The 12,701-nt window shown below is 49.6% G+C and overlaps 1 protein-coding gene across 1 annotated transcript in view; it reads left to right on the forward strand.

Moving 5' to 3' along the window:
• Positions 1-12,590, forward strand: part of LOC139048095 (BTB/POZ domain-containing protein 6-like) — a 31,284-nt gene extending 18,694 nt beyond the window's left edge. The window contains exons 3-4 of the mRNA XM_070522521.1: positions 8,625-8,848; positions 9,996-12,590. Coding sequence (XP_070378622.1) covers positions 8,625-8,848; positions 9,996-10,581 — 810 coding nt within the window. The 3' untranslated portion in view covers positions 10,582-12,590. The remainder of the gene's footprint in view (positions 1-8,624; positions 8,849-9,995) is intronic.
• The last annotated feature ends 111 nt before the right edge of the window (positions 12,591-12,701 follow it).

Consider the following 12,701-nt stretch of genomic DNA (forward strand, 5'->3'; position numbering starts at 1 on the left):
ATATTGCCCTGTTGAATTTGGAGAATGTGGGCCGCTTCCCGGGAGATCCGGCCGCTAGCATAGTTGCGTATCGCTGCCTGCGAGTCGCTGATTATCACCTCGGCATCCGTGGTGGCCACCGCGAGGGCTATCGCTGCTTCCTCGGCCGCCTCCGTCTCTTCCGTGCGTATCGTCGCGCTCGCGACGCAAGTTCCGCTATGGTCCGTGACTGCAACCGCGAAACCACGCTGCCGCTCGTAACGGGCCGCATCTACGTAGACAGTTTCTTTGTTGCTGCCGTATTTCTTTTGTAAATCTCGCGCGCGCCTGTTGCGCCGGCCGGCGTGATGCTTCGGGTGCATGTTCTTGGGCAACGGCGAAACGGCGATGCGCTCGCGAATCGGTATGGGTATCGCAACCTTTTCGCCCTGCTGTGTGTAGTAGCTGATGCCCAGCGTCTCGAGAATGTGTCGTCCGGTTCTGCTTTTTGACAAACGCTCGTACTGCGCGATGTTGTGCGCTTCTATTATCTCGTCTAGGGTATTGTGTAAACCCAGTTCGAGAAATTTATCCGTGCTGGTATTGATCGGCAATCCTATGGCACGTTTGTACGCCTTGCGGATGAGGCGGTCTAGTTTAGTTCGTTCGGCCACCTGCCACTTGAGGTAGGAGGCGACGTACTTTATGTGACTGGTTACGAACGCTTGTACCAGGCGGATCGTATTGCTTTCTTTCATTCCGCTATGTCTGTTCGTGATGCGTATCAGTAACCGGATAGTTTCATTGACCGCACGCTCTAGTCTGCGTACGGTTTCGCCGTTGTGGCCGTTGGCCGACAGGTGCAAGCCCAGTACCCTAATTTTGTGAACATGCGGGATGATGGTGCCGTCAGATGTGACTACTCTAATTTCTCTGTCGGCGTGCTCGGCTGCGGAATCGGAGCTCCTGGGTTTGCGACCCCTGCGCGTGGGTCTGTAAAGCAGGAGCTCCGATTTGGCCGCGGAGCATTCGAGGCCCGTGTCACGTAGATACTCCTGCACCGCGTCGACGGCCGCCTGTAAGGTTTGCTCTACGTGGCCGTCATTTCCCTCAGCAACCCAGAGCGTAATGTCATCGGCGTACAAGCTGTGGTGGAGGCCTTCTATCTCTGCCAGTTTCTGGGGTAATCCGAGAAGCACGACGTTAAAGAGCATGGGCGAGATGACAGAGCCCTGCGGTGTGCCCGTGCAACCTATGTCTATGTCTTGCGATTCCAGTCCGCCGATCACTATGCGGGCATGGCGACCCGTAAGGAAGTCCCGTACGTAGTCGTACGTTCTCTCGCCCAGTCCCAATGCTCGTATGCTTTCAAGTATCGCAGCGTGTTTTACGTTGTCGAACGCCTTTTTGAGGTCAAGACCGAGTATTGCTTTTGTGGATCGCGTGGGATTGTCTACGATGTGGTGTTTGAGTTGAATCATGACGTCCTGCGTAGAAAGGCCACGACGGAACCCCAGCATCGTGTGCGGCAGCATGTCTCGGTCCTCGAGGTAGTTGGTAAGGCGAGTGAGAACCGCGTGTTCCATGACCTTGCCGACGCAGGACGTCAGGGATATTGGTCGAAGATTGTCGATTTGTACCCGTTTGCCCGGTTTGGGGATCATAATTATGCGCGCCGTTTTCCACGAGCTCGGTATCGCGCCGGCATTCCAGCACACGTTAATGTAATCCGTCAGCCGTTCTATCGACTCGTCGTCCAAGTTGCGGAGCGTTTTATTGGTTACGCCGTCCGGGCCCGACGCCGATTTTCTGTTGAGCTTGTGCAGTACCGCCCTCACCTCTGCTACGCTAAAGTCTTTATCTAGCTGCACGTTACTCTTCCCCGCGTACGCCGGATGCGAGACGGGGCTAGTTGCCTTGACGTAACGGGTTCGCACGGCTTCTAGAAAGTCCGCGGACGTGCCTTCGTAGTCGTGTACTAGCTTGTTAATCTTATGAGCGTGCGCTGATTTGGTCTCCTCAGGATCCAAGAGGTGCCGGAGGAGGTGCCATGTCTTGGCCATTCCTATCTGATTTTCCATACCGTTGCACGTCTCCTCCCATTGCGTTTTGCATGCCTGCAATGCGTGGACTTCTATGTCTCTGTTTAGCCGTGCTATGCGTCTGCGTAGCGTTCGATTGTGTCGCTGACGCTTCCACCTGTCCTGTAAGCTGCGCTTGGCTTCCCACATGTGTAGGAGTTTACTATCTATCACCTCTAGGTGTGCTTCCTGCGGTACTTCCCGCGTTGCCGCTTCGACATCCCTCCTGAGCGTCGCGGTCCAGCTCTCGATGTCGTCGATAGCATCGCTGCCGCGATTATGCTCCTTCCGGGCTTTGCGAAACGCGTCCCATTCTACCAGCCGATAGTGGTTGCCCTTGGTGCCGTCCCGATGACCGTGGTGATGGTAGTGCGGTCCCACATCGACCTGGATCTCGATCACCGAATGATCGCTACCCAAGTCCTCCTGGGTGTTATGCCACCGCGCGCCAGCGACGTTCTTCGTAAACGTAAGGTCGGGCGAAGTGTCCGCACATACGCTGTTGCCCTTGCGTGTGGGCGCGGAAGGGTCCGTAACGAGCTCCAGCCCCTCATTCTGCGCGTCTTCCCACAGGCGCTTACCCTTCGGCGTTTCGTATTTGTACCCCCACGCCGCGTGAGGCGCGTTGAAATCACCCGCGATGATTAAGGGCCTGTCGCCGGCTGCCTCGCACGCCTTTCGCAGTAACGTGCTAAAGCGGTGTTTGCCTTTAGGTCTACTGTACACGTTCAATACAAACAGACCGCGCCCTTTCGTCGGAATAAGCTCAATCAGCACGTGCGGTATTCTAACGTTCTTGAGTTCGCGTTGCGCCACGGTGAGGTTGCGTCTCACTAGCGTTGCAGCGGCCGGCGGTGCTCCCGCGGTCACGGCCTCATCGATCGCTTTGTAACCGGCCAGCTTGACCGCGTCATTGGTTTCTTGTAATAGGATTACGTCAGGCCGTTCCCGGTTGCGTAGGAATTGTTGAAGATGCCCCCGTTTCCTCCTGTACCCCCTGCAGTTCCACTGCCAGATTGTGAACGTGTTCTGTGTGTTACGCGGTCGTGGGCGTTGTGTTTGTGTGGTGTGTTGAGCCATCGTGACTGTCCGCATTATTATTTGCCGTCCGGCTGATCCTGCACCTCTTCGTCCGGTATCGGCCTAAGGTACGGTTTCCCAGTCGTCCGTACCGGGCGACCCGCTGCGCCCGGGAGCCGCATTTCAATATTGTCTATGCGCGATTGGAGCGTCGCAACCATTTGAGTGAGTTGTGCTATTGCACTGCTCAGCTGTTCGGTTTGCGCGGTTTGCTGAGCGATTGCGCGGTTCAGTTGCGTTGTTTGATGCGCTTGTTGCGTCATCATCGCGTCTACTTTGTCTTCGAGTCTGTCGACTCGCTCGCGGAGTTTCTGCTCGCGCGTTTGCAATGTGGTCTCGGTCTGTTGCGGGTCTAGCGCCTTGCGTTTAGTAGGAGCGGGTTGTGCGTCCTGCAGTAATCGACTGCTGCATTTATTCATGTGAGCGCAGACCCAGCTACCGCAATCCCAAACTTTACTGGATACAGCGCCGAAATCAGTACCGACGATTGGATATAAACACTTACTCGCGTTGCGGAATCAGCCAGCTGGTCTAAACAACGACGACCAACTGCCATTCACCTCAAGCTGCAGCGGCCCGCTAATGATTGGTTGATCTCGTCGGCAACAATGTGTTACTCATGGCAAGTTTGTGACTGCATTTTAATCGGTCTTCGTGACTGAAATCCTTCCGGACTTATGGAGGAAAATGGTAGAACGAGTTAAGAGTCGGGACGAGGGTGTGATGAAGTACACCTGAGAAAAAAAAAAACAACTTGCGATAGGATCAGTCTAAGTCTGCCGGATACAATTGCTGAGGTTGCTGCTACACAACAGCAATCTTGGCCGCCAAAAGCGTCTGATGGACTCAAATCAGTTTCCCGTCATGGAAGAGAAACTATATGGAAGCGTCAACGAGTTGCTACAAGCTATCAGAGCCAATGAAAACTTCATAGAGAGACGTGAAATCGGCATGAAGATTCGACAGCCGAAGCAGATTGAACAGTGGCCATCAGACTTGTCCTTCGTCAACACACGTAGACGATGCTGTACGCAGCAGCACCATGCGAGAACGAGGGCCACGTGCGGGTGGAGTACGTTGCTACAAATGCCAACAAGCGGGCCACCTGTTGAGGCAATGCCCTAAGCCACGGCGCCCACTTCATTGCACGAAGTGTAGCTGCGATGGCTACAGCGCGAAATCGTGTCCGAATGAGGGTCGCTCTGGCAGGGTCACTAACATTGTACGCACCATGTCTTCAAAAAGGGCGTGCAAAAGCGTTTGCATGGACGGCAAAGTGATGTTCGCCCTTCTCGATATGGGCTCCAATCTGCGGCTGAGCAAAGGAGCTTTTGGCACCTCCCGGGGAGGCGAGAAGTGGAGTCGGTGGGCAGGAGTCATCCCTAGGCGAACCAGATTTAAAGGTGCGAGTCGATGATGTTGAACTGCCTGCCGTCCACTGCTACACAGTCAGCGACGACGGCTTTGCTGGTCCGGGCGTCATCATTGGCACTGACGTGATCGACTTGCCCGATCTGCTCCTGGTTCGTAGTGGTGGGTATGTCCAATTGCTGAGCGAAAGGCAGATATTGTCGCAGAATTAGAAAGGCTGAGAGAACTTGTCAAGTGTCGCGAAAGCGTTGAGACTGCCCCGCAGGCGGTTCTCTTTGTGTCGAGAACGCTTCCTCTTGTTTTCTGCGTCCCGGTTGCGAAGTACAGTAACGTCAGGTTGCACATCAAGCATGGAGAGATGCTCGTGCGTCCACCCGATCCTTGCAACATGCCAGAGCAAGTATTGCTGACCGCCAATGAGGTGGCCCATGCACTGAAATTGATAAGACGAGGTGGTATTAAAGTTGGCTCGATCATCTATGACGAGGAGAAAAGCGGCCCTCCGCGTTGCTCAACAAGCATAATAATTGCGGAGCCCTGCGAAATGAAGTTCTGGGGTGCACCGGCATCGCTGATATGAAAATTTTCCAGTTCCCTCGAAGCAGGCTGGTTTCCCAGCCACAATACAGTAGCTGTTACTATCATATGCGGGCATCGAAAGAGACTACTGATGAGTTGATACCATATAGATCAATCTGTAATAGTACTTCCGAATACAGCAGCCCTGTTCTCACGCGGAAGAAAGGATAACGCATACAGGAGAGGGATATACTGCAGCCGCAACCGTAACCACGAACAGTTAACGACACATGACCAGCCCGCGAATACGCAAGCTGAACACAGCGGCCCATACGTTGTCACGGAGCTCCTGGCCGCGGACACATATCGCGTCTTGAACTTAGGATTATCGATCACCCATGCCAGACAGATGAAACTCTTTCGGGAGGAGATCGGCGCAGGATGATCGAGTGTAAGCAACGAATGCCGTCACCAGCAGACCCCGCTTTTCTCAGAAGACGACGCGACCAAAAGCCGAAAGACATCGTCCTGCAAGGGGCGGTTTGCATGCCTGCAGCCTCACCGCCGCCCCCGGTCCGACTCCTTCGCTGACCGCAGGCATCTATCTCCGCTTCGAACCCCGTGTTTTGCGACCAAGTGTTCCATAGCCTGTGTCGTAGAGAGTAAAACTGCGTTTCGAGGAGTAAGGCTGTCCTGTTTGCTTCACCAAGTTCGCGAGGCGCCATTTTTGCGAGGGAACCGCTTGGGGCGAGTGTACGCGTGTGGGCTACTTCGTGTGTCGTGTTTTTCGTCCGCAGTGGCATATTCGCGACCGCTGTTGAGCAGGCGGATTTCTTTTACGAAGAGCCCGGTTAGGCAGCTGAGTCTGGGGTCGAGAATTTCACAATGGATAAGACACAAATTGAATCGGGAGTTCCGTTACTACTGACTTTCACTTGCTAAGAATTTCGAGTTGGTTCTCGGAGGCTTTTATGATCTTTTGGTGTAAGTCATCACGAAAGCATAACGTGAGATTGCGTGACGCTAACGTGTAAAGCGATTAGACTAATGCTTGACCTATTGTTAAGGATGTTTGCATTATAAAGAAATGTGTTCATGAGCGCTTTTACCATGTTCAATGCAAGCTCTATAGGCAGCACTGCTCACATATTCTTTTTTTCCATGAATATTCCTCCAATGAATAGGAACTACAAGAGACGAGTGTAGCAAGTTTAATTGACGGAGAAAACCCTAAGAATGAATTGAGTTTTTTCTAAATGGCTTTAACAGCCATCGTCAGCTTCCTCGGGCACCCTCTATATATGGCGCGCTCCGGCAGGTGTGTCTCGTGAATCGTGCTGCGAGCTGCGAGATCAGAAAGAAATGGACGAAGAATGAAAAAAAGTTTCTTCGGCTCCTGCCATCGGTCCGAACGGTTCTCAGGCCTTTCACTCGCTGACTCACACATTGCTGCAGCGGACCTGACCCTGGTCCCTTTAACGTGGTGACTCAGACGTGATTGTACGACGAGCACGGCATCATGAACAAGTGCATGAACGAGAGACCGCCCACCAGCGCTGAGGGGCTAGCCACGGTGCACATTCACCTGCCGTCCTGTTGGCCACAAAACCTTGCAGCCTGGTTTACTCAGGCAGAGGCAATCTTCGATGTTCGGCGCATAACCTCGCAGCGCACGAGGTTCCTCCACGCTGTCTCTACAGAGGTGGTCCAGGAGTTCCAAAACGTTGTGGACGCACCCCACGACAACCACCCCCTATGAACACTTCAAACCGACAGTGCTGCAACGCAAGTCCGTGTCTGTGTGCGGGCGCCTCCAGTAGCTCCTCAATGAAGAGGAGCTCGGTGACCGTCCACTGTCGGAACTGTTACGTCGTATGCGGCGGTTTCTGAGTGACTAGGCTGGACGCAAACATCCCGCTGCTGGGTGAACCGTTCCTCCAGAGCCTGCCACAGAATCTGGTGGTTTGCCTTGGCTACCACACCAGAAGACATGCTTACCGAGAGCCACGTCTTCGTACGGCGTGAAGGCACCCGACCATTTCTTAAGCATCCCCGTGACGCCCCTTTCAAGGAACTCAAGTAGACAGAAAAAAAGACTTACCATCGACCTCAATAGACGTGAAGAAGTCGTGACGATAGACAGGGTTAAAACGTCCTACCTAGGGACCTCGCCGCCATTTTCCGCTTTCAACTGCTTTACAACCACTGAAACGACAGATCCCCCTATAGCACGGCATCAAAGGCTGTTTCTTGGGCACCGCTGCTCTTCTGTCTTAAGTGGGAGTGGCAGGGAGGCCTCTAGCAGCCATAGTCCTCTTCCTCGTTCGCCTTTTATATATGGCGCCCTCCGGCGAGTGCGTCTGGTCCCTCGTGCTGCGAGCTGCGAGATGAAAATGGAAGAATAAAAAAGAGAGTTTCTTCGGCTCCTATCATCGGTCCGAACGGTTCTCATGCCGTTCACTCACTGGCTCACACCTTGTTGTAGTGGGCCTAACCTCGCTCCATATACGGCTTGAGCACTTTCGAACTCACTTCCTTAACTTTTAAAAGCACATGCTCCCCCTCGATGCGTCGGAACAGCCCAAGTGCCCACTGCGATCGGTACGATTCCTGTGCTCACCGCTGAAAATGACCATACCGCCCCCTTTCTAACACACACAAGAAAAACATAATCTACACAGTTCATATGCACCACGCTACAAATTGAATTGCAGTTATCAGTTTGAAAATGAAGGACCGACCCCAGGTGTTGAAGAGCACCACAATGTGCACTCGTTAAAGTTTCGCACTGTTGTAACAAGTTCATAAAAGAAGGCAGTTCACAAACCCGTGTTCTTGTATGATAAGCACAAGTTCCCAGTTGGCACACGAACAGCCTTGTATATTAGACAGTAGGACCAGAAGGTGAGTTTCTAATTACGGCCGAATGGCCGAGATGCGTCGCTCACGTTATTTTCCATTGCATCGCTTTACAAGGATCCTAGAAACAAGTGACGTGATTGAAATGTCCGACAAACGTATGTGTAACTCATGAAACCGAAAAGAGATGACCGAGCACGTGCTGTGTTTCCGTGATCTTTATGACATCGAACGCAACGTTCTCCGGAGTGTATTATACCGATTAGACAGCAGACCATTTACAGAGACAAAGATTCTTGTACCATGGCCCCACGCGTCGCAGGCTTCCAAAGCGACGCGGGCATTGGTGCGATTCGTGAAATCGACTAGGCTCAGTAACCGATTGTAGGCATGAAGTGATGGATAACTCCGCATGTTCCCACTTAGAGTACATTTTCACCTCTCTCTCCTTCCTTTCTGTTCATCTCCTCAAACTCTTCCCCCGTGTAAGGTAGTGAACCAGACGTGCGTCTGTTTGCCCTCCCTTTTTTCCTTCCTTCTTTTCCGCGTCCTCTTCCTCCTCCTAGATGCGCAGAATAATTTTTGTAGGTAGCGTTCTCCGCGACTATCAAATAACACGATCTCTAGAATCGAATGAACTACGATGAAATCCGATCGCATGAGCTTGTGATTGCGTGAGCCAGGCTTTGTTGAACCCACCGCACACTGATGGCATCTTTCGCACTTTCCCTTTTACCGATTCCTTTTCGAACGCAGTTCAGCATCGAGAGTTTCCTGGACAGCGGTGAGTTCACAGATTTCGAGTTCCGGGTGAAGCCGGAGGACCATCCCGACATCCCCGAGCGGAGATTCCGTGCACACAAACTGTTCCTGGCCATGAGAAATGAAGTGTTTCATGCCATGTTTTTCGGAAACCTTGCCGAGAAAAGCGAGGTGGTTATCACGGATGTCCACCCAGACGGCTTCGACTTGCTGCTCAGGTGAGATGATTTGTCGGAGTGGCCCTGCTAGAGCATTTCTTACTGGACAGTCTGGTGTTACTGGACAGCCAGTTACTGGTCTTGCATTTGATTTAATGTAGCACCAGCCTCATTTCTGCGGGACTGGCGTTAAACCAAAAGCACTTTTGCTAAGGTTCGGACAAGGTGGTCAGAATTTATTCGAAGCCTTCCACTACGACACTTAAATGCCACCTCTAGTACGCAATTACTACGTCAATCAGTAAATCCCTGAAGTATTTTCCGACAAGCACATGGCGTTCACCTTTTTACAGGAGTGATCCCGCAAACCTTGCTATTGTTGTTATGGAAGTGCATGAGTTGACAGGAAAACTTCCATGTGCGAGAAAAAATTAAGCTAAAGAAAACTACACTGAAGCTTCAAACGTCAACGGATTTCCTTGTTGGCTTCAAAATAAGAAAAATATACAGGGTGGTGAAATGTGTAATTTTTGGTGAAATGTGGCAGATGTGTTTCATAAGCAAAAGTCAAGAAGAAAATGTGCTGTTTGCGCTGATGAATTTATTTACACGACATGATGTTGTGCGGAAAAGTAGTGAAAATATTGAGAGCACCATGAGGACAGGAAAGATTCTGTAGTTGCTATGCAGCTCCGAAAATAAATGTGCTAGTTTTGGATATGCTAGCGCAAATGAAATGCAGTGAATGGTGCAGTGCGAAATTTCGCGGGCTAGTGCTAAAACATGGTAATCAGTGTACGTTGTGGAAGGTTTGGACAGGACAGGTGATGCAATCTGTAGGTTTGATAACTCGGGTTCTGTTAAAGCATCAGAAGGAGTGCCAACGCAAGGCAGTGGCGGTCGAGGGTGGCAGAGTTGGTGTGATGGTGATTGTGATTACATGGTATGATGAGATTATAGAACGCGCAGGCGTACAAGGGAGCCAGCAATACAAGACACCGCTAATCGGGGATTTCTGGCAGGTGCTTTCTTCTGGCAGTGCAGGTAAAAGGCTTACGAAGATGACGATGGTCGACCACCTTACCCGCTTGTCTTTAAGCGAAAAAAAATATTAGTGGCTCATGTTGACGTGTAAACATCGGAACAATCAGCCTACAAGATGAAGCAGTGCATCAGCGCTTGTCTGCTCGTTCTTTTATCCACGTAGGTACCTGTATTCCGGCAAGCCTAAGATGAAGAGCATCGACGACGCGCTGCACGCAAGGTTCGCCGCCAAGAAGTACCTGGTTCAGGACTTAGTAGACGCTTGCGGCCTCTATATTGAGAAAAACCTCAAAGCTGAGCGGCTGTGCTCGTTCATCGACTACTTCATGCAAAGCCGCGAGCCAGAAATAGACACCATTGCGGAGACGATCCTGACGTCACCTAAAGCCCCGGACGTCCTCACCTCGAAGGAATTCAACGTCGCCCTTGAGGAAACCGTTCGATACATCGTGGAGAGGATCAGAAAGGTTTCCGAGGACAGCGTGACCAAGGCCGTGTTCGGCTGGGCCCAGGAACAGTGCGTCAAGAGCCTGCAGTCGGAGAGTCCGCTAGAAGTGAAGGCGATAATGCGCACTTTTTTTCCGAAGTTGCGATTCTTGACCATGACAGCTGAAGAGTTTGTGGTAGGACCAGGTTCCTGGGGTCTGCTCGAAGATGCCGAGAACCTCGCATTACTGCGCAATATCGTAAAGAATGGATCCCAGCCGCTACCCGAAGGATTTTGCACCGTCACTGACGATCGCTTCTAAGCTATGAACCAATGAAATGACATCCTTTTCGCTCGGCGACCTGTGATGCCTGTTGAACTTTTTGTGGCTCGTCCATCTTTGTTAAAAGGCACTTTTGCCTAATGGTACGATTCGTTCACAGTATGCAGAGCTTCATCAGAATAAAAGTGTCATTAAGGAACTGTTGCTTTGATTATGCCAATGTGGATTTTAAAGATCTCAGTGACAATGCCCAGAACAAATTTCGGGCCGGTATGTGCATGTAAATATGCTGACTCATAACTTCCGATTGGCGGTTGTAACTGTGCGGGCAATCTAACGCATTATTCTGGCGAATACTTAATGAGAACTGGTCACATAGAGGCAAAATACGTATGTTTGTATATTCTTTGAAAATATTGTGCTCACGCTGAAAAAGATATCACGCATATAATTAATCGAATGCTGAAAACTGGAATCTTCCCCTCTGCTCTTAAGCTTATCCGCATATGCCCAATACACAAGTGTGGGCTTCTTAGCGATATATGTAATTACAGACCAATCTCGGTGCTGCCCGTGCAATCTAAAGTCTTTCAAAATGTTAGTAACACGCGTCTCGTGAATTCTAGAACCAGATACGAAGTAATAAATGACGCACAGTACGGCTTTCAGGAAAATAGAACAACTGAACTAGCGTTATTACGTGTTAAAGATAAAATAATGATTGACATTGAAAATAAGCTTTATACCGTTGGTCTCTTCATTGATCCTATGAACGCATTTGATTGTGTTAACCATGAGATTTGATGAGTTAAACATTATGATTACTGCAATTGTGGCGTTGCATTAGATCTTATCTTTCCTACAAAAAACAGTATAAGAATTGATGAAGCTATTTCCGCAATTACTAAAGTAAAACAAGGAGTGCCTGAGGAGTCGATTCTAGGGCCCTTGTTATTTATACTTTACATAAACGATATATTTGATATACCTAACTCACCAAAGTTAGTAATTTATGCGAATGACACAAACATATTTTTTTCTGGGCGTACACTTAATGACTTTCAGAACACGCCTAACGACTACCTAATGCAGCTTGATAGTTGGCTTCATGCAAATAAATTAGCGCTGAACCTAAAAAAAACTATGTCTTGTTCAAACACACCAACAAAACATGTGACAGTGCACTCACGTTGACATTCCAGGCCACCGTCATAGCACGCGTAAAATGTCAGATTTCTACGTGCGTGGTTTGAAGAAAGTATGTCGTGGAATACACACCTAAACAAACTAACCTCAGAACTAAGTAGAACAGTTGGTTTATCATTCAAATTGTCATATCTAATTCCTCTGCAGCTAAAGAAAGCGATATATTATGCCCACTTCTACTCCTGTATATCCTACTGCACACTAGTTTGGGGCACTACAACGACTACAAATTATAACAAACTGGAGGTATTGCAGAAGAAAGTGCTGATGATCCTTGAAAGTGATCATGGTGAGCACAAAGAACTACCAACTAATCCTTCGTATATTGAACACAATTTGCTCCAAAGCGAGTAAAATATATGACTACAAACTCCTGCTGCACATACATAAACATAACCTGTTACATTCAGCACACACAAAGTCAGCTCGTTATGAATGCATAACGAACGGATAACAACCCCAGGAACACGTACAAATTATGGAAGGGCTGTCCTCGCTTATCAAATACGCGCTCTAATAAAGCGTGTGAATTCACAAATGAATTTTAGCATGTAACTCTTTAAATTCAAGTCGCAAATGAGGTGTTTTTTGTTGAAGGAGTGAAGAGCCCTTTAATACGAGTGCATATTTATTTTTTCATGTTTCCACGTTTTCATTGTGTGTTAGTAGCTGCCATATCTGTATTTGATTTTATCGTGCATTGTATATGATTTTCACTATTTCAAAATAACCTGTGGTGTAAAGTCTTTCACATTGCTCTTTTGTGAATGTGTCACTATGCCTGCTGTCTGCATGGTCCCCAGGTCCCCTCAAGTTCTCTATGACAACTTTTGTGCCAGGAGGACCCCCAGCATTGTATTGCAAATAAACTGAACTGAAATAAATAAGCGCGATGACTCTTAAAATGTAAGGGATAGATAAAAAGCGAGGTTACTAGCATGTTTGTGTATTCA

Source organism: Dermacentor albipictus, chromosome 7 (assembly GCF_038994185.2).
Source record: "Dermacentor albipictus isolate Rhodes 1998 colony chromosome 7, USDA_Dalb.pri_finalv2, whole genome shotgun sequence".
Lineage (NCBI taxonomy): Eukaryota > Metazoa > Arthropoda > Arachnida > Ixodida > Ixodidae > Dermacentor > Dermacentor albipictus.